At 45.8% G+C, this 26,457-nt stretch overlaps 1 protein-coding gene across 1 annotated transcript; it reads left to right on the top strand.

Moving 5' to 3' along the window:
* Nucleotides 1-244: 244 nt before the first annotated feature.
* Nucleotides 245-23,352, top strand: HAO1 (hydroxyacid oxidase 1). Its single transcript, XM_027738652.2, has 8 exons — nucleotides 245-3,007; nucleotides 7,468-7,619; nucleotides 14,428-14,683; nucleotides 17,054-17,229; nucleotides 18,366-18,457; nucleotides 20,920-21,078; nucleotides 21,345-21,414; nucleotides 21,770-23,352. The coding sequence occupies exons 1-8, from the start codon at nucleotides 2,871-2,873 to the stop codon at nucleotides 21,838-21,840; spliced, it is 1,113 nt and encodes a 370-aa protein (XP_027594453.1). The 5' UTR covers nucleotides 245-2,870; the 3' UTR covers nucleotides 21,841-23,352.
* The last annotated feature ends 3,105 nt before the right edge of the window (nucleotides 23,353-26,457 follow it).

Raw genomic sequence — 26,457 nt, 5'->3', positions numbered from 1 at the left:
GGCAATAATTGGGCAATAATTTGGCTAATTTGGCTAATTTGGGGCAATAATTTGGCAATAATTTGGCAATAATTTTTGGCAATAATTGGCAATTGGCAAATTTGGCAATAATTTGGCAATAATAATTTGGCAATAATTTGGCAATAATTTGGCAATAATTTGGCAATAATTTGGCAATAATTTGGCAATAATTTGGCAATAATTTGGCAATAATTTGGCAATAATTTGGCAATAATTTGGCAATAATTTGGCAATAATTTGGCAATAATTTGGCAATAATTTGGCAATAATTTGGCAATAATTTGGCATTTGGAGGCCAGCAGGATGTGGTCCAGGATAAAGGTACAGAGCTAAATGGCCCATCCTCAGGTTGTGTCTCACAGCATGCAGAGCTGAAGGAATGGTCCATAGGGACAGCTGTGCCAGAGGGAGGAGGGACTACCAGGAATCATCACTGCAAACTACTTGGATGATGTGAGCAACTGGAACCAGTACATGGATTCATTCTCTTCAGGTGAGTTCCCTGAGCTGCCTTTCCCTGGGAACAGAGCAGCTGCAGGGCTTGGGGGATTTGCCATTCCCTTTGGTTTGCTTCTTTTCCTTTACATCCATCTCCTGCTGTAAAGTGGAAGCTGGAATGGTGTCAAATGAAGCCTTGTGTTTTGTTGGTTTGCTGTTCCATCAGCTGCTTCTCCTTCTGTTTTGCGAGAACATGAAATTTTCTCCGTGAAAACAGCACGTGGGATCCTACAGCCAAAATCTGATCCGGCTCTGGAAGTTATTATCCACAGTCAGACAAACCTAAGCTCTAGTTCTGCAGAGGAAATATGAAGATACTCTGATGGCTGAACTAAAGGGGTAGAAAAGCGTGAGTTTCTACCTTGGAATTTTGAACTGCACCTTGGAATTTTGAGCTGGACCAGTGGTAACTCCCAGCTCCTGGGAATGGGGCTGCCGAGGAGTGTGTGCCTCCTCCTGGGAGCTGATCACACTGCAGGGACTACTTGTTTTAACCCAGCATCTTCATTCCTTTCCCAGTAGGAAAACACCTAAAAAACCTCTCTGTGCTTTATTTTCACTTTGTCTTTCCTGAGGAGAAAGGAAAGCTCCGGATTTAAACAGACAGGGAACAAATGGGAATTTGTGTCAGTGCCACATAAGGAAGTGAAAAAATCACCCTTGATAAGGGCACTTTTTATGTCACTGTGTGGTTGAGGGGGCAAAACTGGCACTGAGAACCTCTTTGTAGACCTACCCTGGGTTGGTTTCCTTGTGCACAGTTATCCAGCTCCTCCCAGGAGAACTGACCCTCTGCCCCATGCCCCAGCCTCCTGCCATCCCAGCAGTCCCCAAATAGACATCCAGGGGCCTGTTCCAGCCACCTGCTCACTGCCTGTGCTGAGTGGCCAAGGGACTGTCCCTGTCCCTGCAACATCCATCAGTTTTGACTCCCGTGCTGGAGTTGCTGGGATAAAAAAACCCCAAATATTTCCTGCTGGTTCTTCTGACGGACTTGGAGGGGTCTAAAGAAATGTCAGTCCAGCTCTGATTGGTGTGAGAGACTGTCTGAAAACGCTCCAGGAAATAGGGGTTTTCTGGCTTTATTTTGGAGAAATTCACAAGTGTTCACGGGGAATTTGGAAGCCAAAACGAGTGTTTGCTTATGTGACTTGATAAAACAGCTTTGCACAACAGTCTTGATGGCTTGAACACTGAAATATTTGAATTATATGCCGCAGTTAACTGTGCCAGTTAATCTTTGCTGCAGTTAACTGGAGTGAGAAAATCCCAGCTGGCTCGTCCTTCCCCTATGGAATATTTTATGTGTCAGTGGGAGACCGTTGGCATCTCTGTGATCCTGCAGCAGGACACAGGTTCAGTCAGATGCTGATCATTTGCTCCAAGGTTAAAGGTCAGCTGATGCCTCATTAAAGCAGCTGGAGGAACCCTCATCCAGAGAGATTCATTAAAACAAGGAGCCAATTACTTGGCGGGAAGCTGCGTGTGCTGGTGAGACGTTGGCATTAAATTCCATGTTGGGGACTTCAGAAACTTTTGCAGCATTCCAACATTAAAAGCTTTTCAGTTCACTAAGTTGGAATACATCTGCACGTATTAAAATGTTCAGCTGTCGTGCCACTGTCTCGTGCTCTGGGATAAACACCCCTTTTTAGCACAGGTGCTGCAAACTTTAAATAAATGCAAGCAGACAGGTCCCCAGCTTTGTGCTGGGAGCACAGAGCAGTGCCAAGGTTAAACCAGTCTGCATTTCAGTTCTTCCTGACACTCATCTGTGGGTAAAGGCCTCGTGCTGTATTTGTGTGGATACTGATATTAATTTGCAGCCCACAGCTGGAAAACTGAATTATGCACGCACTTGGAAGTTTCCCTTGACAAACAGCTACCATAAACCCATTGCAAACCATGTCTGTTTGTTAAAATTTAGGTCAGGATTCAATGAAGAAATCTTTCACGAATTTAGAAATCACCTAAACCAAGGTCTTGCTTTTTGGGTGTAAACAAACTTTCAGGTTTATCTCATGGATGTTTTGGATGATAAACGTGTCTGTGAGGGACTGTACACTCCTGTTATTGCAGGTTTAACTACGTATTTTGTTCTTTGCTTATTCTTTTTTAATTTTTACTGTACCTTTTTCCATTCTATTCCAGGTTGGCCTTGACCACATGGAATAAAACACAGTGCTGAAGTCCAACGTGACACAAGAAGCTGGTGTATTTATTTTTCTTTTTCTTTGAAATGTAGGTAAATTGAATCCCGATGAGGTCCCGTATTAATGATTTACAGACAAAAACCCAGATCTTAAAAGAGAGGGAAGTGGCAATAAACTGACCCCGTGGGATCTGCAGCCATGTCTGGAAAGCCAGTGTGCATTGGTGATTTTGAGGAGTATGCTAAAGCATTCCTCCCCAAATCCGTGTACGATTATTACCGATCCGGGGCGGATGACCAGGAAACGCTGGCAGATAATGTGGCAGCCTTTTCCAGGTAGGAGGGTGATTGAAGGCTGGGGTGGGAGGTAGGGGGTGTGAGTTCTGCTCTAGTACTGCCTGTGGTGCAATTTTAGATTTTTCCATGTGAACAAAACTCAGTTTTTCTGCTACTTCTTTTTTTTTTTAGGAAGAAGAGTCTCAAATCACTGATTTTCAGAACCATTGTCTCTCCCCTCTCACTCCTCCACCCAACACTTTCTGTCAAAAATCCATCCCTAAAATCCATTAGCACCTTTTTAGCTTTCCCTGCATTTTGGTTCTTTTTTTACCAGAAATTCTCTAGACCCTTCAGCTCCAATATTTAATCAGCCAGTGAGCTGCAGGGACAGCTGCTGATGTCCCTTGCCTTGGGGTGCCGTGCTGGTGCAGACATTTAACCCCTGCACTTGCCTTTGCTAATCTCTAAAGGCTTTGTCTTTAATCCTCCTGAGTCTAACAAACCAAACCAAGATTTTTCTGATTTATCTTCAGTCCTTCTCCTTCCCCACTCTGCTCTCCTGCTTAGAGCAGCAATTCTTCTCGCTGCTCCAGTTGCTTTTCCATAGGCTGTGAGCAGCTCAGCTGGAAATCCCATACGAGCTGAAGGCCGTAGGAAATGCAGTGATAGTTTAGCAGGATCTCAAAGGCCAGATGGCAGCAATGGGCTCAGAACCTTCATTTTAAGGACACAGAGAGAAAAGCCTTATAATGTCAAGAGAAGAAAACTCACCTCTACTGTGACCACTTCTTCATGGCTTGCTCCTGCAGAAGCCATCATCCCAGGCTGGAATTTCCCTGCTCAAACACAAGCCAAAGGATTGCCCTGAGGGGTAACTAGGAGCAGGAGGGGGGGGTAGCAGTGCTCACCTGAGTTTTATTTTATCTTTCTTAATGCTTCCAGATGCTCTGATGTTACCTGCCCTTGTAAAACCAAAATGAGACATTAAGGAAAGGACACTCAAAGGAAGGACTGGGAGGCCATAAACTGTCAGAGTAGTGAACGTTTTACTTGTGACTGCAGGAGTTAATAGTGATTAAATTGGGTCTAAACCTCCCAGAGACAGGCTAACAAAGAGCTGGCTATGTCCCTTACTGTGTTGGCATTAGCAGAGCTGGATGGTGGAGGTGAGATGAGGGATCTGAAGCTACTTCCCACTGCAGGGTTTGATTCCTGTGATGAAAAAATCCTATTTTCTTGCTACATGGGAAGCTGCCATTAACAGTCACGACACCGTGTTTGCAACCCATCTCTAAAAGGTAGAAACTGCTATAAAGGCTTCATAATATTTTGATTTTAAAGTCCTGTTTGACATGAACAACGTGTCAAATCTTTCTTTTTCCCTTGGATGCTGTCAGGAGGAGTGTGGCCTACCCCTTATGGATGCAGGACAGCTGCTCACTCTGCTCCTCACACAGCCCTGCTGTGTCTCTGAGCGTGTTTTTTCTGCCTATTCCCGAGTGCAGCTTGTAGGTCAATATAAAGTAAGATGGACTTTACACCCCCGAGTCACAGAGATCACAAAGTAAGATGATTTTCTGAAAGATATGAGTAAGTTCAACTTCATTTCTCATCTATCTCCCCTGTCAGAAGCTCGGCTGCAGGTTCAGCCTGATTCAAAATGTTTATTGAAATATTTATAGATACATAGTACCACTACAGGATGGAGGAATAAATAGACTGTTATTGAGGACTAATATGATTATTATTAAGGAGTAAGCTTAGATCCCACAATACCTCTGGAATACCACCTGGAATTTTTGGAGTAGCACAGTTCATACTCGTTAGGTTATAAAATGAACGTCTTGACTTTTTGACAGCTCGGGAGCTTCAAGTACTTTGTGTAATCAGATGCCAGAGCATAAACTGTCTCCACAAGGCCAGTGTTTCAGGTGAGGTTAAAACCAGGTATGGCCACTCTCTGCCAGCTTCCAGTTCCTCTGGGACTGAGGGAAGAACGGGAACTCTTGTGTTGACATCAGTGTGGTCCTGCCAAGGCCAGAGGAGTATTTTTTGTTCCTGGTTCTCAAGCGAGGCATTGAGGCCAGGCAGGATGATTTGGGATGTCAGAGCATATGTTAGTCCCTGTTGTTGACACCGGTGTGTCCAGGAACAGGCTCCTGCTAATCCGAGGAATCCCCGGCGGCCTCTGGAGGAGCTGCCTTGTTTTGTCCCGTGCAAGGAACAGCAGCTGCTGCTTCAGCAGTGACAGCATCGATGTGGGTTTTCTGCAAACCTCGTAGCAATGAAAGGCACTAAAATGGGCACATAAGGAATTGAAATATTGGTTAGAAAAGTGAGGCTGCCGTGTCTTTCACCTCGGGTTCAGAGCCCTGTGAAAAGAGCTCTGAAAGACACCCTGGGAGGGAAGATTGCTTCCCCTCAAGGAAAAGCAGCTCCTGGTTTGCCTGGCACAGCACCAGCCCCTGCCCCTTCTGATGGAAGTGGAGCTGTAGGGGGAGATTAGGGCAGCAAATCGGGTTGGGATGGAGACTTTCTGAGCTGTGAATCCTTTCCCAAAGAGCCCTGCAGCACAAGGGGATTATTTGGGATGAGCTCTGAAGGGAAACAAGAAGAGCTGCTTGAAAATGTGTTGCAGTTTGAAAATGTCAACGTTTTTCACAGCTGAAAGCAGTGGGAACTTCCCTCTTACCCCTCTGCAAGACAATTTGAAATTGGAAATTTTTTTAGCTTGGAGAAAAAAGGAAAAACCTCCAAAAGATTAATCCCCCTCCTTCTCTTTAATCCTTCCCTCAAAACAGCTTCTAGCTGAAGTTGCCTAAAGCAGCAGTGCTTGCTGCCTTCCCTACTGTGGCATCTCCCACTTCCAGCTGGGAAGAAGGATGTGCTCGCTCTGTTGCTGATTGCAGCACATGAGAATGGACTTGGCTGGAAAAAGATGTGGGTGATGAGGAGATGATGAATTTAAAAGAAAAATCCAAGCTTATTACCAAATATCCAGGAAATGTTTTCGCTGAAAAACCTGGAGGAAGCAGGTGGTGTGTGGCAGCTGAATGAACATGTGCTCTGGTGGCTGGGAAATAAATACTACTTGTGAGTTTTCCTTGCTGCTGTTAGGGGCTTGTCTAGAAAATGCCTGGCTTTGAGTGTCCATCAGACTCCCAGCTGGAAACACCCATGTTTCCATGGGAAGATAAGATTTTATTAAAAGAAGTAGTGATGTTGGTATTTTCGTGGGACCCAGTACATAGTCAGGGTGTTGATGGAGAGGTATCGCTGCCTGGAACTGCATCATTTTCCTTGCACACACTGCTGGGAGGATTTTTGCTCCTTCTCTTCCTTTTCCCAGCTAAAAGCACTCCAGGAATGTTGTGCCTCAGGACTGAGCCTCACAGGTGGGCTTGGAGGTGGCAGTGTCTCGTACCAGGTAACAAGGAGAAACCAGGAGGCTGGGGAAGAGGGGATGCTCCACATCCTTTATGCTTCTGACTGTCTAAATGAGCAAGGTTATGAAAGGATTTTTGCCTTAGAGCTGAGTGGAATCCTTCAGAATGAGGATTAGGAAGAAAGGAGGAGGAAAAAAAAGTCATATTTTCTTTGTCCCACCCTCAGCCCCTCCTCCCTTGAAAAATAACAAACTGATACAATGGTATGAAAACAAGTCCGAGGACACACTTGCCGTGTGTGTCTTGGCACTGAGCAGCACAGCTGACTCCCCGTGGCCACACAGCTCCTTCCAAGCATCACAACTGTCCTTCTCCTCCCTGGGGAGCACTTCCTGGAGAGCTGGCAGGGCCCCGTGCTCCAGGACTTCAGGACGGTGGGTCTCATCCTGGCTCTGTCCCAGGCTCCTCAGGGAAATGTCTCTTGATCTTTCTACAAAATACACAAGACTTTGTCTTGTCTCTTTTTCACTGACTTGCCAGTTTAATATGCAAGCTCAAGCTCACCCCTCCTTGCTGTTGGAGGGTTACAATGGCTCTGGTTCTCTCTCCATGCTGAGAATTACAATATTTTCAGTCAGAGCAGTTAGTCAGGTTCAGCAGTACCAGAGCTTAAGCTTTTAATTCTTTTCTGTAATTGAAATCCAGTGGCCATCGGAGCCCTTTCGGAGGGAGGGAGGCCTCAGTGAGAGGCTGGTGCTTGCAGAGAGGCTTTGGCCCGTGTGAGAGGCAGCCCCTGCTATCGCACCCCCTCTTGTGGCTTCTGGCGACGGTGGCAGTGCTGTGACATCGCCTGGATGGCGGGGAAAAGTCCCGTTTCACAGGCGTCCCCAGGAATGCAGCCCCGTTCCTAAAGGCGTGGATGTTGTGCTGTTGAAGACTGCAGCAGAGGGTGATTTCGGGTTCAGTGGGGTTTAGTTTGCAGCTCTGGGTGACACAGGGGGGTCCTGCTCCAGCCCCAGCACAGCTCCCACCGTGTGACAGCAGGAAAACCTGCCCTTGCCCGCTCGGAACTGTAAATATCCCCGGTGCCTCAGGCCTCCTTTAACGCTCTCCCTTTGCCCCCCGTGCCAGGTGGAAGCTGTACCCGCGGGTGCTGAGGGATGTGTCGGAGATGGACGTGTCCACCTCGGTGCTGGGGCAGCGGGTGTCGGTGCCCGTGTGCGTGGCCGCCACCGCGATGCAGCGCATGGCTCACCCCGACGGGGAGACGGCCACTGCCAGAGGTGAGCGCACAGGCTGCCCCCACGGGGGGGTGGGCACGGACAAAATCATCCTGGCCACGGATCCCACTTGGTTTCTTGCTCCAGGGTGGGTTTGAGCTGCTGCTGGTTGGTTTTTGGGTTGTTTTCCGCTGTTTGCTTTGTTCGAGCGGCGCTCCCTCCCTGTGAAACAGGAGTTTGCAAGAGCGTTATGCTTGTCACGTGTAACATTGAAAACTGTATCTACCTATACATTCTATCAATATAACTATATATATATATATCATCACAGCACCAGCTTTCCTCTTAGAGAATTGCTTCTGGAAATTCAGAAGCCTTTGTTTGCCTGGGAAAAATCCTTGCTTTGAAGAGAGAGCATCCCAGGGAGATAAGGGCCCCTCTGGGCTAGAAGCTGCCCAGAGATGTTGCCAGCACAGAGACTGCACCTAAAAGGCTGTGAGAAATGGGGCATTAACCAGAACTGAGGTGGCAAACTTGTTTCCTACTCCTTTCACCCAAGCTGCAGAATGACAAGAAAACTGAGGAAGAGGTTTGGGCTGTGCATTTCAGTGCCCTGGCACTGAATGAAACAGGGTACAAAACTTAAATAAGTGATATTGGAAAAAAAAATAACTCCCCTGCATGGTTGAGTTATTCCTCCAACAGTGTTTCCACGCCCAATGCAGCAAGAACCAATGTGAAGGGAATCTTAAGGACCATCCTTGCAGTGGGAGCTGGTCTCAGTTCTCAGTAAGAAGCTGCATCAGGGTCGCAGCACAGCTCCAGCAGCCATCTCTGTAAAAGCAGATTTCTCTAACTTTATACCGTGTTTGGGGCCACTCTTTTTTCCCTTCCCCAGAGATTTACTGGAAGCCAGTGCTGTTATGGCTGCTGCATGTGCCGGCGCTTTCCACGCGATGGAGCTCCAACACCTCGAATGGGTTTGGGAAGGGCCGGTGGGAGCCTTGGTACTGTCCTGTCCTTTGGCAGCTCCCGTGGATTAACTCCGGGCCAGGTTATGCTGGGAGGAAACTCTGAAGCGTTAAACTGTTAAGTGCAAGCGTATTAATGCGATGAGGAGGGCAAGATTTGAAACACACAAAACTCAGGATGTTTCTTAGCAAAAATTCCCACTGATTCTGCATCCTGGCCACATTTTAAGGCATAAATCCATAATGGCATGCCAAGTCAAGGGGTACAGTAAGGCTGAGTACCAGGGCTGAGTTATGGTTGTGGTAATAACTTAATTCTGGAATTTCCTGATTTTTGTGCACTTCCTTTTGTGTACTTTTCAAACTTTTAACACATGATTATTGCATTTAATGTCCTTGGGTTTTCGAGCTGGGGGAGCTCAGGGTACTGGCACTGGTTGGAATATGTGATCCAGTGAACACATCCATTGGAGCTGGGGAGTTTTTCATTGCTTTCAGAGGAGAGCAGAATTAAAATCACACCCTCTGTATTGCGTTGGTGTTTGGGGGAGAGGAAAATATGGCTTTGGTTTTGTGCTGTTAGAGGTGGGGTGGGGCATTCAGTGCCAGGCTCTTGGTTTGACCTTATAAGATGACATTCAGTGCCAGGCTCTTGGTTTGACCTTATAAGATGACAGGAATTAGCTCAGTAAAGTGCAACTTTGGCTTAAAGGTTCCCTTCAACCTCACAACCCCTCACTTTGGGGCTTGCCAGGCTTTTGGGGGCTGCTGCTCCCCCAGGGATGCTCTCCTGCACTGACCCAGCTGCACCTTCCCAAGACAGGGCCTTAAACACCCTTCACTGACAGTTTGCTTCGTTAGCAAAGGATCTTTTAAGGAAAAACTTCCAGTTGCAATTTTAAAAGTTGCTGGTGACAGGCCAGCCAACACAATGGAAGTTATTCCAAAGGTTAACTGACCTCACTCTGAGTGGGGTCAATCATGGTCAAAACTTGCACAGCCTCAAATCCAGGTATTGGGTTTATTTATACTTCTGTTAGCTAGAATAAAAAAAAAAAAATTAAAAAAAATTTTAAAAAAAAATGCCCATGCAGGCTGTAATCATGTTACTCCTCAGTTTTCTTTGACATGTCTAAATGCCAGGAGTCCTTCCTTAGAGAGAAAGTTTGCTTGTCCTTGAAACAATTTCACACACCTTGGCACTTGTCCCAGTTCTTCCAGGTCTTCCTTCAAGTATATTCCCCGGCATTTTAGTTGTAGCTCATCAGTATATAGGGCAGTTTTCCAAAGAATGGATTTTCTGTTCAGTAGAAACTGAAAAATTGGGAGGAAAATTGTTTTGGATTAACTGAAATGTTTCATTTGATCCAAAACACAATGTTTTATTTCATTTTCCTACTGGCTGATGCTTTTAGCCATAGCTCTGTTTTGAAACAAAAGTGTTAGCTCAGGAGAAAACATTTCCATTTTGAAAAGATCAACACATGACATTTTGACTTAGGTGATTTTTTTTTTTCTCATCCTCCCCACTCCAATTTCAACCTCTTTAACTAAAAATATTTGCCAAATTGGATGAATAATCTTAGCCACCATTAAAGAGCAAAAGGTTATTCTCTAAACACTTTTCAATAGAACCCTTCTGATTCTGAGGGATTTTTCTTGCCTGTCCATCAGGGGACTCGCTGTTCATGCCAGGACATCCCTTTGCCATCCCGACTCCACGCTGGGCTTGCAAACCAACGTGCTCCCTGTGTCAACAGCACCCACCTCAAGTGCCCTGACACAAAATCTCGGGCACCATCCAGCTCCTTAGCAAGAAATGGCAATTTTTTGCAGCCTTTAATTGATTATAAACAGATTTGTAGCATTATTTTACTGACATTTCTGTTTATATTCCTGCTTGTTCCATAAAGCTCTTACTGACCTGCTACCTTCTATTCCTGTGTTTTCACCCCGAAGCAGCACTGCAAGACTTGACTTCTCCCTGACTGGCTGAAAATCAGGCTGATAACCCAATTTTCTTTTGGAAAACTGTGCATGGCAGTGGCTCAGAGTTTTTTGTTTGCCCTCTGTGACTGCCCTCAAACCTTTCTCGGAGCTGCTGCTGACGCAGGAAGGGTTTCACCACCACCTGCGACATGACTGCACCGTTTGCTTTGCCAAATGGAGAACAGCAATATTGACTGGAAAGCTTTTCCCCCCCCTGTTTTAGCTGAGTTACTGGCAGCTCTGTCACTCCCACTAGACAGGGAGCAACACCTGTGTTCCTTTGGCTCTTAACAGGCTGCTACCGTGCTTTTTGTTTGCTCCTGGAAAGTTCCTTGTGCTCACCAGTGACTGGGAAGGAGGGATTTGGTGATCTATTCCTTGTTGTGCTCAGCCACAGTGAAAACAGCAGGATTTTGTACTTATCTTTAACCTGTTATCTACGTATTGATCAAAAAACAGAGGTTAATTTTGAGGTGTGGCTGCTCCAGAGGACAATATTCCCGTGGGACAACATGGCCTGGGCTGACCTGGCCCGGGTTGACCCTGGAGACTGTCACGGCCAGGGGACTTTGTGCTGCGTGTGCACACAGGCAGCCTGGCATGACAGCCCTGCCAGATCCCTTTGGGCCACGTGTCTCCTTCCCTGGAGCCTGCAGCCTTCCCGCACAGCTGACGGAATGCGCTGGGGCAAGATGACTCGCACGGGGGATTCGGGAGGGCCGGGCGAGGGAAGGCCGGGCAGGGCATCTCAGCCAAGAGTAGTTTGTCAGGAGAGCAACGTGAAGTACTTTAAACAACTCTGTTTCTCAGGAGATGCAGCTCCAAGAACCTGGCTGCTGCTCCCGAGAAATACCACCGTGCCAAAAGGACAGCGTGTGGATCCCAAGGAATGTCCTCTGGCCCTTAACTTGGGGACAGTGGATTCACTGGTGGATTTGGGGAAGAATGACTGCAGGGGAGCAGTGTGACTGCTGGGCTTTGGAGATGCCCCTAAAAGGGAAATGAGGGGAATTTGCCCAGCTGGAGGGGAAAAAAGCAAATTCCCATTCCCATACCAGGTAACCCTGACAAAATATGCACCTTTGAACGGGGCTCCTCTCCAGTGTCTCCCCTGGAGTACGTTGCCTCTGAGTTGCCCACAGGGACAAATTCCATACCCTTCCCAAACCATGTAATGAAGTGATGTCTCACCAGATGGGGAGACTGAGGTTTCAGGATGAAAAAGGGCTAAGCAAGGTCACTGCTCTGTTCTCCACTGGAACTCCCAAGTGGGTCCTGTCCCAGGGTCAGCCTTGATTTGTTGCTGTGTAAAATACTTTGGTTGAGTTCCCCAAGGATGAGGAAAGTCCCATTTTATCAAGGTTGGTGTTCCCTGGTGAAGAAGGTGTGTCCTTGCTCCTGGGCTCTAAGTACAAGCAGGTCACAGTGGGGCTGACAAAGCTGTGCCTGCTCAAGGCAGCTGTGAGGAAAAGGTTGTGAAAATCCCTTTCTTGGGCACCCCACCACAATCTGATGGCTGGAGCTCCTCTGCTCTGGAGACAGGCTGGGAGAGTTGGAGTGGTTCAGCCTGGAGAAGAGAAGGCTCCAGGGAAACCTTAGAGCCCCTTCCAGTGCCTAAAGGGGCTCCAAGAGAGCTGGAGAGGGACTTGGGACAAGAGCCTGGAGGAACAGGACAAGGGGAAATGGCTTCACAGTGGGGTGAGGTTTGGATCAGATATTAGGGAAAGATTCTTTACTGTTTTGTGATTCCATGAACTTCCCCAGCCTCCTGTGTGTGTCTAATTCTCTCTGTGCTGTCATGGATCCCACCAGGAGCCTGCAGGGTGTACAGGAGTGAACGTTTGCTCTGGGCAACGCTCAGGATTAAAAGAAGACCTGAGGAAAACAGAAAAGCAAACTAAAAGCAGTCTGAAAAGGCATGAGGAAAGGCTGGTTTACAAAAGAGCTGATGTTTAAACTCTGGCAAATGTCACATATTGCAGCAAGAGCATCCTGTGGGAATATGGCTCTACCAGTACTGGTCTGTAACAACAAACAGAGGTTTTTGCAGCACCCCAAAACTGAAATGGGAAATACGGTTGTTGGAGGAAATGAATTGCTTCTGTTTGCTTCAACTGCAGCTAAATGTGCGAGAAGTGGGAGTGTATTTTTAGCAAAACCTAATTTGAGGTAGAAGAAAACCAAACCCAAACCTGGCAACGCCTCAGGACTCTGTATCTCTTGGTTTTGCAAGTCTAGAAAATTGTCAAAGTAAGTTTTAAAATGATCAAGGTGAAGCACAGATCAACCAAAACTGGACCTTGGAATTTTGAAAACTTCGAAAAATTTTGTGTGTGACCTTCAGGTTGGCCTGAGCAGATCTAAAATATGGACGTTGAGCTGGTGCTTCACCAGAGAGCTGTGAACTTTGCAGGAGAGATGAGGGGAATTTTGTGAGTGTGCTTGCATGAAAATGCCGTTCCCCCATTTGGGATGGCTGAACTCTGGTTGAACCGAACTGCTTCGATCTGATCTTATAAAAGAGCAAAGCATTATTTTCTCCATTGCTGCGTATGATGATGTTAAGTTGAAAGGATATGGTGAAATATCGTGTTTTAAATCTTCTCTTCACCAGAAATATTTAATTTTCGCTTTTGCAACCACTCTCGCGTCCGTAGGGCCGCGGAGGTAGAGTTGAGAAGGAGAGGAAGAATGGGAATAACTGGATACCTAAAGGCGGATTGAACCATAACATTTACATTTCTCCCTTATCTGATCTGAGGGTTTTGCAATTGCTGGGTTATCAACCTTCCTGCTCGTCCATGTGCTTGGGTTGGACAGAGCAAGAGGAATGTGGATCCCTTGTTTCTCAGCGTCGCCCAACGGACTTGATTTGGGAATTCGCTTCTTATGGAATTTGTGGTGACACCCCCCCCCAGCCGATTTCAACGTGACTTTGGGCATTTGGTATCCGTGGTTCTTTAGAAAGAAACCTCATTTCTTGGTACTTCACCATAAGAGGGAACTATTTTCAGGAATTTTAAGGGGAGGAACGAAACGGCTACGAAGGAGTTTTGGGTCGTTGCTACCGTATTTCCAGCGAGGGAAAGCGCCCTGGGAGGGCGTGACCAATTTGTTTGAATAAGCTGTTCATAAGTTTCCACTCCAAGAGACCCGTAATCCTTATTTAATCAAATGTTGTCATAAAGACCACTTTTTAATTCCTTGATGGGCTGGAGGTGACGTCTTGAAACAGAGCTCCATTTACATTAAAAATATGCATTCTGCGGTAGAGCAAGAAAAATAAGGCTTTCTATAATATCTTGGAGTTTCACGGTGTGTTTTCCTTTATTTTATATTAAGTGACAGATTACTCCAAAAAGAATAAGTGCTAGATTCATAAAAATATATCTGCATGAGGTCAGCTGCTGCAGCCTGGGTTGGAAATGATCCCTGGGGAGGGTGATTTTTGGGAGGCAAAAAGTTGGAAGCCTCAAATGCGTTATTTTAATTTTATTTTTTTTTAGATCATTCAGAACTTTGTGTGCGGATACGTCTTTTAAATTCGTATGCCAGAATTTCTGACCAGTGACACCCAGGCATTAGGGGCTTACAAGCAGGATTCCCATAGGATAATTATTGCTATGTATTAGGCTTAGTTTGATTATGATATGTTTGATTTCTAGTGCTGGAGCAGCGTGCAGAGAGCAGCCACCAGAATTTGTGGATAATCCCACAGAATAAGGCACAGAGTGCTCACAGCTCATCCCTGTTAGTAACTGCTGTTAATGCAGCATTCCCTGGAATGCACTAACATTAAGGAAAGACAGTGTGTAATTACACGCACCAACATCTGCTGGCGAGCCAAGCGCTCCACAGCTCAGAGAAGCTCAGCTTTGGATAATCCCAAACACGCCTTTGTATTCCCGCAGCCTGCCGGGCCGTGGGGACGGGGATGATGCTGAGCTCCTGGGCCACCTCTTCCATCGAGGAGGTGGCCGCAGCAGCGCCGGGGGGCCTCCTGTGGCTGCAGCTGTACGTGTACCGGGACCGGGCGGTGGCGGAGTCCCTGGTGAGGCGGGCGGAGCGGGCCGGCTACAGCGGCATCTTCGTCACGGCCGACACGCCCTACCTGGGCCGGCGCCTCGCCGACGTGCGCAACAAGTTCCAGCTCCCTCCAAACCTCAGGTACACCCCCCGTGTGGGATGTGGGATGTGGGGCGGGCAGCTTCGACTTTTCTTTTGCTCGAATACAGAAACACGTGGCTGTAAATCTCTCTGAATTCTCCGTGAGGGCAATTTCTACTCCCCGTGATTCTCTGTCTCAGAATTTGTGGCCTCGTGGTTGACTTCAGCACTAATTCTAGTTCCTCCCCACTGCAGGGCCTGGGAAGCATTCAATTTTAACAGAGTTAAATGAGATTTTTAACCTTAAAACGGTGTTGTCAGGGCACTGATTTCCCTGGCCTTTTGCAGATATAAATTGGTAGACTGTACAGAGCACCCTGATAAAGATGTGCTGAAGTGCTGGCGCAGTTTTAGCAGCCACAGGTATTAGCTGGAAGGGTATTTAATGGATGGGATATCCAGGACTTGGAGATAAAAATCTTGCAGGTAGGTCTTGGTAATGACTGCAGTTTGCTGTGGTGTGTGTTAAGATTATTCAGAGCACGCAAATGAACACAAAAATGGAAAGAAAGCATGATTAAAGGACAGGTGAAATTACTTTGGAGCAGATGAAGTTGGATTTTTGGGTGAAAGCTACTTTTGAATATTATCAATGAAACTGAATTGCTCTTCCTATGTCTCCAAAGACTGCTGTGTTATGCAATATATGTAACATGTACCTAGGAAGAATCACGTCCCCAGGTCTCTCTCGCCTTCTATTTGAATATTATGGAAAATAGTGAGTCTGATTCTCCACCTCGCAGGCAAAAAATCCTCCAGAGCTTGGGGTGTTGGCTCTCCCCCTTACACTTGTACTTGAAGCTAAAATATGATATGATGAAGGCTGACAGAGCAACCTGAACTCTGCCTCTATTTTTGTGTTATAAAGTACAATCTTAGGAGGAAAGCAGCAGAAAGAAAAAAACCCTGGTACACCCAAGCTGAAAATGGACCACGCTGGGATGTGCATGGCCCATATTGTGATCCTGCTGTAATCTGTGTTTGCCACAACACCATCCATACACACTGACATTTTACCTAAAAAAGAATTCAATAATTCTTTAAATAGCTTATTTTTTATGGGTGATATAATCTTAAGGCCTGGGGTTAGAGAGTTTCTCAGTGTGAGTCCAATGACCCCAAAATACTTGAGGGAAGCGATGGAGCGTTTCTGAAACCCTTTGACCCCACCTGACCAAACCCTACCAAGGTTTGGAGTGAACTGGATGAAATCCCATGGAATTGGAGCAATCCTTAAAGGTCCCAATTAATCTCTGCAGATTTCAGGGCGATGCCGGGCCGGGTTTCGTTGCAGGGTCGGCGGTGAAACCCTCCTAGCGCGGGGCTCTTGCTCATTTACGTGATAACTTTTTCTTGGCTACAGGTTTTCAACAAAGTTTCAAAGCAACAACAAGGTGCCATTGTGCTCTGAAACGTATGTAAGGCAACATTCATTCAAGTGTTGATCTGCTTTTCCCAGGCCAAGAAAAACAACAGTTATTTATATAATCTTATCCCTGGTTCTGTTTTTCTCTGGGTACCCCACCCTCCACAAACCAACAGCTGAAAAGCTGGATCTTGCTGGGAGCCCGCTCCTTCCTCCTTTGCTTCTGGGCCTGGAGCTGAACAGAAAAGCCATGTGAAGTGCTGCTTGTTGCAGGCATGAAATCAGCAGTGAAACCAGCCAGTTTCCATGCAGAAAACCTCATGCACTTCCCAAAATGTGTAATATGAGTATTAAATAGCCCAGTGTGGTTTCTGAAGAACAGAGCAATCAGCCTCGTGTGGGATGTGGGTGTCCTAGAACCCAACTGATCTGGGGCTAAAAGCCCCAAATAATAGCTGATGTTTTCATATGAACTAATTTCCCCCCACACACACACGTTTTACCAGGACATGAACAAAAGAGGCACAAGGTGAACTGGCTGGATGTTGGCCTTGTTGGACAGATGGAAATTCTGAATTCTTTGCAAGGCTTCAGGCAGATCCACCTAAGTCATGGGGCTTAACAAAACTTCCCTTCCTCCTTCTCTCCTCCCACCTACCTTTAGTAGCTGAATTCCCTGGATTTGAAAAAGAAGCAAAACCAAACCCTATTTCTTTTGCTAGAACTAGGACTGTTGCCTTAGGCTGGAGAACCTTGCACAGAATCATCACAGAAACATAGAAAGGCTTGGGTTGGAAGGACTTTAAAGATCAAATGCTTATGTTGGTTATCAAATGCTTTGTCAGTGAAAGGTTTTGGCTCGCTAAGGACTGGGATCTGACACACTGGGACTGGCTTTTTTTGCTCCTGCCCTGCAGCACAGCAAAGTTTTATCACAGGTATATTGATTTGGGGCTACAATGGACCTTTCTCAGCCTATTTTTCTGTTTCTTTTGTCATCTTAGATTAAAAAACTTTCCCGGCAGCGACCTGGCGTTTTCCTCAGGGAAAGACTTTGGAGAGAACAGCGGGCTGGCCGCGTACGTGGCTGAGACCATTGATCCAAGTCTCAACTGGGAGGACATCAAGTGGCTTCGGGGGCTCACCTCGCTGCCCATCGTGGTGAAAGGCATCCTCAGGGGTGTGTAGGTTAAGGGAATCTCAGGGGTGTGTAGGTTAAGGGAATCCTCAGGAGTGTGTAGGTTAAGGGAATCTCAGGGGTGTGTAGGTCAAAGGGATCCTCAGGGGTGTGTAGGTTAAGGGAATCCTCAGGGGTGTGTAGGTTAAGGGAATCTCAGGGGTGTGTAGGTTAAAGGGATCCTCAGGGGTGTGTAGGTTAAAGGGATCCTCAGGGGTGTGTAGGTTAAAGGGATCCTCAGGGGTGTGTAGGTTAAAGGGATCCTCAGGGGTGTGTAGGTTAAAGGGATCCTCAGGGGTGTGTAGGTTAAAGGGATCCTCAGGGGTGTGTAGGTTAAAGGGATCCTCAGGGGTGTGTAGGTTAAGGGGATCCTCAGGGGTGTGTAGGTTAAGGGGATCCTCAGGGGTGTGTAGGTTAAGGGAATCTCAGGGGTGTGTAGGTTAAGGGGATCCTCAGGGGTGTGTAGGTTAAGGGAATCCTCAGGGGTGTGTAGGTTAAGGGAATCCTCAGGGGTGTGTAGCTCTGCTGCTTCCAGTTGGGGAGGTGAGGGAAAAGCTTTCTCTTCCTCTACACCATTAAGAAGCCAGTAATGAAGACACTTGTGGAAGCAGCTGATTAAACTTATATCATATCTGAAATCGGATGCAGCCAGGAAGATTGAATTTGCTCTGTTTAATTGTGTCTGCAAACCCTGACCTGAGTTGATACAGCTTGAGGGGAAGCTGGATTTCCATTCAGTCCAAAGAGCACTGAGCACAGTGTAGTGGTTTCATTAAGTCTGGATTATTACTGTAATCGTGCCAAAAATTTTGGCTTGGATGAAATCATTCAGCAAAATAACTTCTTAGTGATGAGTTCTAGAACACAGTAGAGAAAATAAAGACTAGCAACCCAAGTGGCTGCTGATCCAAAGGGATTAAATGTTCTCTAAGCTTTCAAACTACTTTCTGGTCTTATTGCTTAAAAATGAAACTTTTTTCTGTGCTGAGGTGAGGCTTTGGAAAGCTGAAGCCCCAAGGTGGCTTTGCATTAGCTGGCAAGAATTTTTTTAGGGATCCCAAAATTCCTCTCATCGTGGTGTTAACAAGCTCCCAGGTATGGAAGAACATAACTAGTTTGGATTTTTTTTTTTTCCCCAGCTGATGATGCTAAAGAAGCTCTAAAGATTGGGGTAAATGGTATCCTGGTGTCAAATCATGGAGCACGACAGCTCGATGGGGTCCCTGCAACTGTAAGTACTGGGGCCAAGATGCATCAATTAGTCCCTAATTTTCCCTGCCTTTGGCTTGTTTGCTTTCTCTGGAGGCTGGAGGGAAAACCTGGAATATGTCTTATCTGCCTTAACCCCTGAGGGACCTCTCTCCACTTCTCTGGGTGTGTCACACCACGCTGCGAGTTAGACACAGCCTCCCCTTGCTCGGATCAAATTGGAAAACCCTGAAGACATTTTTTCCAGTCCCTTCTTTCATGTCTCCTTTCCCATTCTTGTTTTGAAAAACTCCTGTTGCCATTTGCAGCACACTGAAGGTTGTATTGGAGTTGTTTTTCCCCTTTTAATATTCTTTAGAGGCTTCTGAAAAATTACAGTTATGGAACAGCTAAAGGCAGAATGAAACTCTCTCTTTTTCTCCTTTCAAATATTTTCACCTTTGGAAAAGGGACAGAGTGGTTAAATTACAGTTTTTTCCTTTTTCCTTTTCCTTGTCGTGCTACCCCGGGCCTTTTCCAAAGGTGAAAGGGATTTGAGAATTTCTTGGTCGGCAAAAAAGAAAGAAGGAAAGGCAAATGAAAAAGTATGTGTTCAGGCTGAAGGAAAAACCCCAAAATTCCAGTCATCACTCATCCTGCTTCATTTGGTGTGGGAAAGCTGCACAAATAAAAAGAGAATGAAAGGGAGGAGAATCAAAGCCCAGTTGTGCCTCTTTCAGTATTTCCAATGTGTTCCTGATGAAAAACCTCCTGTTTTCCAGGAGGATTCCCTGAAGGGAGAGGGGAACAGGTCATCTTGTCACCTTCTGAGAATGCAGTCCCAGTTCCACTGAGAGTATTTGAAAATCTCGGGCAAGCCTGGGTGTGAGGGAATCCAGCAGGAACAATGTATGAGGATGTTAAAAAGATCATTTTGAGAGATGAGAAAGCTTGAGAAATACGAATTAGTTTTTTGACAGCTGCAGTAAAACAGAGATTTGCACATTCTGGGTTATTCCTTTGCAACACCAGAGCACAGAGGAGAACTACTAAAGCTGGATTTATGGTCTAAAGAAGTGCCCTGCACAATGCAGTTTTTATCATACAAATATCTGTATCAGATCATGCTAAATGTTTGATTCAGAAACATAATAATTTGCTTGAATGTCATGGCTTTTCAGATGGTGAGCTCAACCCAAGCTGGTCAATATTTCTGGTGTCTAGTTACCCATTGAGGAAATCTCTGTTTTAATGATGGTTTGCATCATGCTTTACTTATTAGAGCACTTTAAAGTTTGGTACAGTTTGTCAGGATGTAGAAAGTGGTCTCTGTATATGGAAAGAGATCCAAAATATGTCTGGCAAGAGAGCAAAACCAAAGGGAGGGGGAAAATCACAGCAAGTGCCAAACTTCAAGAAAATTTTAATCCAAATCTAAAAACAAACTGCACTTTCAAGTTGGTTTTTCCCCTCCCTGTCTTCCAGTCATTTTTATCCATTAGAAAGGAAATGAATTACATCCGTATTTGAAAGGCATGGATTTGTGTGTCTTTTGTCTTCCTACCACACACCGTTTCCAGTCCCCTTAATACTTGGTTTCTGGGGTTGTGTCTTTCCTGATTTTCATGAATAGGAACTATTTAGGTGGCCTTATAGGAGCAGTTGCCCTCTAATTAATACTCCAGGCTTGAATTCAGGAGGCTCATCCCTTCACTGGGACCTCCTGCATGGCAAGAGGAATAAATTCCTTGGTTAATTGTCACTTGGGAAGAGTAAAAATACTTTTCCCTTTTCCCTGTATCACTGGTGGAGGGGATAAGTAGAGTCTGGTGAAAGCAACACCCCACCTTGCTCAGAACTTAGGGGAAAACGAATTGTTTCTTCCATGAAGTTTTTCTCTGCAGTTGTTCCTGTCATAAGATGCATTTTGCAAAGGAGGAATACATTAATTAAGATTTTCAGCCAGCTCCAAGTTCCTCCAGGCACACCTTTCTCTTACTCCTTGTCCATAGGTCCAGAGCTTGCCTCGGGGATCCCGGTGCTAGCTGGGCCCTCAGGATAAATGAATAATAAATTTAAACAGGAAAGCAAAGATGATTATTTAAAAAGTGGCACTGATTCAGTTTCATCCCTGAACTAGTGAAGACTGGAATTTTGGGAGGAAATCCCATGGAAAGACCTCCTCTGTGCTGGCTGTTTCTTGCATTCTGCACAAGAATCCGATACCAGCTTGTGTCACATCCACGTCAGGGGATCAGATGGATGTTTTGTGTGACCCTGCTGATTGTCTTTATGGGACACTCCAAATAAATTTGACCTTTGTCTATCCCTGCTAACCTGCTAAGTCACAAATATAAATACAAAGCCCTGTTTTTTGGGTATAGTTGTGCATGCAGTTGCTCACTGAGCTGCTGTACAGCCTGGATCCTGCGTGTAAGAACTCACCCCAAACATAAGCAGGGTTCCAGAAGCAGCTGAGCTGTGTTTGTGGTGTCACTCTTGCAGATTGATGTGCTGCCTGAGATCGTCGAGGCCGTGCAGGGGAAGGTGGAGGTGTTCCTGGACGGCGGGGTGAGGAAAGGCACCGATGTCCTCAAGGCTCTTGCTCTTGGTGCCAGAGCTGTGTTCATTGGAAGACCTCTGCTCTGGGGGCTGGCTTATCAAGTAAGTTAGAAAAAGCTGAAATGCGTGTTTTTAGACACCTAAACTCACTGTTTAGGCTTTTTTTGTGCACGTACCCAAGTCTGTGTGCAACAGGAGTGCGTGTGATGGTGTCTCAGTGGGTCTGGGTGCATCCAGATCATCTGTTAAAATTTGCTATGACAAGAACTCAGGATTTACACTGGGGCATAAACCTTTTTTTGGCACGTGTGTATATGTGTATCTATACCTACACACATAATAGCTCACGTTGTCTCCTCATCTCCCAGGGTGAAGAAGGAGCAAAAGAAGTTCTCCAGATGCTGAAGGAGGAGTTTCGCCTGGCAATGGCGCTGACAGGTGAGGCATCAATATTTCCTCTCCGTAACCACATTTCCCCACAGCTTTCCTTTGCCCTGGGCAAGATGCTATAGCAACTTACAGGAGGGGAATGTTTGCAGTATAAACAGGTTAGTCTGTGGAGAAATGGGGAGAGGACTTGTTATCCCTGCCTTAATAAAAGGGGAACTGGGTAGATTATGTAAAGACAATAAATTTCTATTTTCTCACAAGGAGAGCAATAAATCCATAGAGAAGTAATGGCAAATCCTTGGTCACTAAGGGGTGGATTTTTTCTCACAGAAGGTAAATTTTTGAGACAGAGAAAGAAAAGGCTTAGAGAGGAGTTTCAACTGACATGTAACTTCTCCTCCAGGATGCCGGAGAGTAGAAGAAATCAGCAGGACACTGATCCGAAGACATCAAGTGTTGTCTTCCAAGATTTAGGTCTGAAGACTTTGCCTCGTGTGTTGCCCGTTCTGCTTCCAGACAAAACCCAACTGTGTTTGCTCTGTGGGCCTCCTCCTGCAATCCTGACTGAGAAGGCACAGCCTGTAGGACATCACTTCCTGAAGAAAATACTCAAAGCAAATTTTACAGGTGTTTCCAAACGTTTTAGCTCTTAAGGAAAGCTGCTGTACTGGGAGGTGTGATTAGAGATGGGTCTTGGTACAAGACTGGCACAGGAACTTCAAGGGGTTTTGCAACCAATGCTGATATTAATTTCTGTGCCTGGGAGTAACTCAGCTGTTAAAATGAAATTATAAACAGGAATGTTTTGACAGCAAACAGAAATGCTGAAATTTAAAATGCAAAAGATACTTCTTGCTCACTGTTTAGAGAAACTAGACTGGAGATTGCAGAGATTAAATCTTGCTTTCTTATGAACAGAGTGTCATTTGCCTGGTGACTGTGCTAGGACTTTGTAAGCAGCTGGGCTTGTAGCACGTCAGCTGTAGGAGCTCAGAGGATTCTTAGTTGTAAAGAACCAAAGAACAAAGCAAAACAGGGGAAATTCTGCTGTTTAAGTGGTACAAGCCCCTTTGCAATCAGGCAGCTGTTCTGTATGTGCATTGGACATAGGTCAGATCCTTGGATGATGCAAATCCTCGTAGCCCAAACCGTGCCGGCTGCACCCAGCTGGAGCTCAGAGTCACATTTCTCACCTGGATTCATTTGCTGACACTGGCAAGGGAAGGCTGATGCTACCTGGGAGAGTTTGCAGGATTTGCAACCACGTGCAAAAGAGCAACTTGAATAATTGAGGCATTAACCCATGGCTTGGGAAGGTCCCTGTGGCTCTACTCAGTGTCCACGAACACCCCTCAGACAGATACATCTTGGTCTTATTCACTCTGCATATGAGGAGGATGCAGAGGTACCCAGGACCTGCACCTCTGTTCCCTGAACAATCCAAATACCCTCTGCAGTCAGGAGAAATTTGGCAATTATAAAAAGCCAAGTAGGTAAGACTCCATTATTCTCACCTTGGGTAAAACTAAGGCTGGCTCTTCACCTGTCTCACTTGTGGTGCAGGTGTTAAAGTGTTACTGGGAGCAGGGAGAGGCCACTGCACAAAGGTTTTGAATATCTTGTTGTGGAAATTAAGTGTTCATTTTTAAGGGAGATTAAAAAGAGAGTAAAAAGCCTTAATTTCGTGGTTTCACTGATGTCAGAGGCTCCACCATTTGTTCCCCATCAGCCCCAGAAGGACTCGAGCGTTCTGACTCTCCTGTTTGAAATATCCCTCAGTGAGCTTTGGAGGCAGCTCTGTAAGAAAATGATGGAATATTCTAATGTGAACTAAAGCTGGGGCTGGAACTCAAAATGGGGAGAAAACCCAAAAGGCCACATGCTTGCCCTGCAGTTGTAAAAATCTGTGCTCTTATTTACTCCAGAACGGGGTGTGTTGTGCGAGGGTTGCGTAGCAACAAAATAAAGTTTATCTGTGCAAGGAAATATGAATGTTTCTCCAAGCCCAGAGAAGCATAATTTCTGCTGTTTACTGCACTTATCATTTCTGTTGCAATGTGGACTGTGTCAGATGTCAATTACAGACTAACTTGGGAGAGACTGTTTATTTGAGGTAATATAAATGTTACTTAAAAGATAGGGGCATAATATCTTATGTTTACATGGTTAAGATCTATTTCTAAAGTTTAGAAGATGCAGTTTCCTGTCTTTGCCCCAACCAGATTCAAGGAAAGTGCTGAAACTCTGTGGTTCAGTAGAAGTTGTGATGGTGAGGAAACTGGGTTTGTCACTTGTGTGTAATTAACTATTTCTAGTTCCTCTGGGAGAGTGGATTTACGTTGTTTTTTCCTGCTTGTTATCTGAGAATTGTCTGACTGCCTTCCAGTTCAACCCTAGTAAGACTAGACATGCATTAAACCCCAAAATTAGAGCCAAATACTGAAAGGCTGTAAGACATTGTTAACAGAAATGAAATTATTTTGCCTGGTCGAATTCTTTTTAAAAAATATTCCACAGGGAAGAGAATTTCTCTTGATTTTGGGACAAGCAAACACAACTGCTTGTGGAAATTATTAAAAAAAGAAAAGATAGGAATTCTGTTTGGTTTTGGGTTAGAAAGGAGAAAGGCTGAGTGCCCCTGACCATTTTAAAAGCTAAATATTGTGCAGGCTAAGAAAAAATTTACCTCGCAGTTGCTTCACGTGGTGAAGCTGAGAAAAAACCAGAGCACACAGAGCAGGTGGTGATGGATCTTCCTACACTTATATAACAGAAGAAAATAACAGATATGTCAAGAAGAAAATTATTTGCCTTTAAGTATCAAGTGAACCCTTTTTGGAAGCATCCCCACAAAGTTGTCTCCTTGGCCCCAGTGAGCCCACAGAGCTTGGCATTCTCCACAGGATGTGGAGAAACCACTCAGGAGATCTGGAGAGGCTTCAGCCCTGGTTTGGGGGCTCAACAGCTGGACTCAAGGCACCCTTTTTTTAACGAGAAGTTCTAAAGAAATCAGCCTGTTTCAAAGTGACAAGGTCAGTGAAAGAGCCTGTGCTATTGTCTGGACATCTGGTAGATCACACCAAGGCTGGACATGCAGGGAACAGGGACCTCCTCAGAAAAACTAATGAGCTTCTCCAAAGCACCTTGAGCTGCAACACATGGGTGGTTTGTGCCCAGAGAGCAGGTTTGGCTGTGAGGGGAATGCATTTGCCATGAGATGCTGTTTCATTGAGCAGAGGAGAGCACAAAGGTGCAGCACTGCAGGCACGGCTGAGCAGAAGATGGCAGAAGTCAGCTGAGGGCTGTGAGAACGTTGACCTCTCAGAAAGTTTCAGGACAGATTTTACCCTCTCGCTTGCCTGTTAGCCCTTTGAAGCAGAGACCTGCTGCTTTTTGAATGCTTGGAGCCTGCACACAGGGTGGAGAATCCAGTAAGTAAATAATAGGAGTCATAATTCAGTGCAGTGGAGCTGAAGAGCTGTGAAAGACATGATCTGTTTTCTTGTGACCTCCACCTCTCGCTGTGACTCCGGGCCACGTTATTGTGTTTTATTTTTACCGGTGGCCAAGTCAAACAAACAGCTCTGGAACTGGTAAGAACTCCACCTCCACCCCCAATTTTTCAGGTTAAGCATGAAACTTGTCTGTCTTCCTGGGAATTTCTGAAGATAAATAAACAGACACTTAGAGTAACTGGCTTTGATAAATGGGCAGTGTAGGTCGGGGCCTGTTGGATATGCAGGAGACTCAAAGATGAAGCAGAGCTGGGGAAGTAGGCAGGAATGGCTCTGCTTTTCTTGGCTTCTCAAATGGTTTTCAGGCTGAAATCAAATACTTGAGAGCACGAGGAAAGCTGGCTTCTGAAGTCATGATTTTGCACTGAACCTCACTGTAAGGATATCTCTTATAAAGCTACTTTTGATGTGGAAATTTGGCTCCAAACCACACTGAAGACCATTATAAATAACCACTTCATCACAGGACACACAGAAGTTGGCTTCCTTGAACGCTCCTAGAAAGCAAGCCTAACCTTATTGAGCCATAACCTCAGCTCGTGTAAATCAGAGAAGCTCCATTGACTTCATTAGTTTGTGCTGATTTACACCAGCTGTGGCTGTGGCCCACAATACAGCAAGATACGTCAGCTTTTAAACTCTGTCACTGGGTGTTGAACAAAACTGTTTTTAAAACAAGACTGGCAAGCCCAGATTGAGACCCTAATGAGAGGCAGCGCTGTAATTGTTTCATGATGCCCTATATGCTCCATTTTGTTTTCATTTTTGCCTTGCTTCTGTTTTTCTTATCTCCTGCCAAACAGGGGGAGAGTACCACATATGTTACACTCATAACAAAGATGTTTTGCTGCTTTGAGAACATGTCCTCCAGATGCAAAATGCCTTTTGTGTTGGAGTTCAGCTTCCTCCTTTGCATAGGTAGGTTGTGCCAACATAAGAACGCCCCAGAGGGCCAGCCCTGTGTTATTCCAGGGCCTGGAGCTCTGGAAGGGGCACCCACAGGCTGTCCCAGCTGAACTTGGAAGATATGGGATTAGGGATTTACAGCTCCTATTTCAGATGGGCAGGATGAACCGTGTCTCAGGAATGCCCTGAGAACATCAGTCCCTCTCCTGTGTCCCAATCCTGCAGGGAGCTCAGGTCATTAACCCCACGGAGCAATCAGCTGCACTGGAGGCACCTTCTCGCTGTGGAAGGCTGGGAGATGCACACAGCTGGTTTATTCAGCCAAGGGGGAGATGTTCCTATAACCAGCCTGGCAGTGATTAATGTTGGTGGTTGTTTTATGACAGCAGGTCAAGGCAGCCCTGTGCTCTGCAGAGATGGTTTTCTGCAGGCAGCAGCCTCTGCTCAACAGGGTCAATTGACAGGCACAGGAAGAGAAAGTCTCTCTAAAGTGGAGGTAGAAACAAACTGAGTCCCTCAGCTAAGTCCCTTAACTTTCCATTTCACTACCTTAATTTGCTGTTCTCCATAAGGGAGGTAACTCTGGGGTGGATGACACGTATCACAAATACTCAATAACCATGGGGAAGGTCCACAGGTGAACCACAGGGCAGAGGCAGAGCTGGACCAC

Source organism: Pipra filicauda, unplaced genomic scaffold, assembly GCF_003945595.2.
Source record: "Pipra filicauda isolate LSUMZ 115617 unplaced genomic scaffold, ASM394559v2 scaffold77_size3566232_pilon, whole genome shotgun sequence".
In the NCBI taxonomy this organism is placed as follows: Eukaryota; Metazoa; Chordata; class Aves; order Passeriformes; family Pipridae; genus Pipra; species Pipra filicauda.
This window is presented reverse-complemented; position numbering and strand designations above follow the sequence as displayed.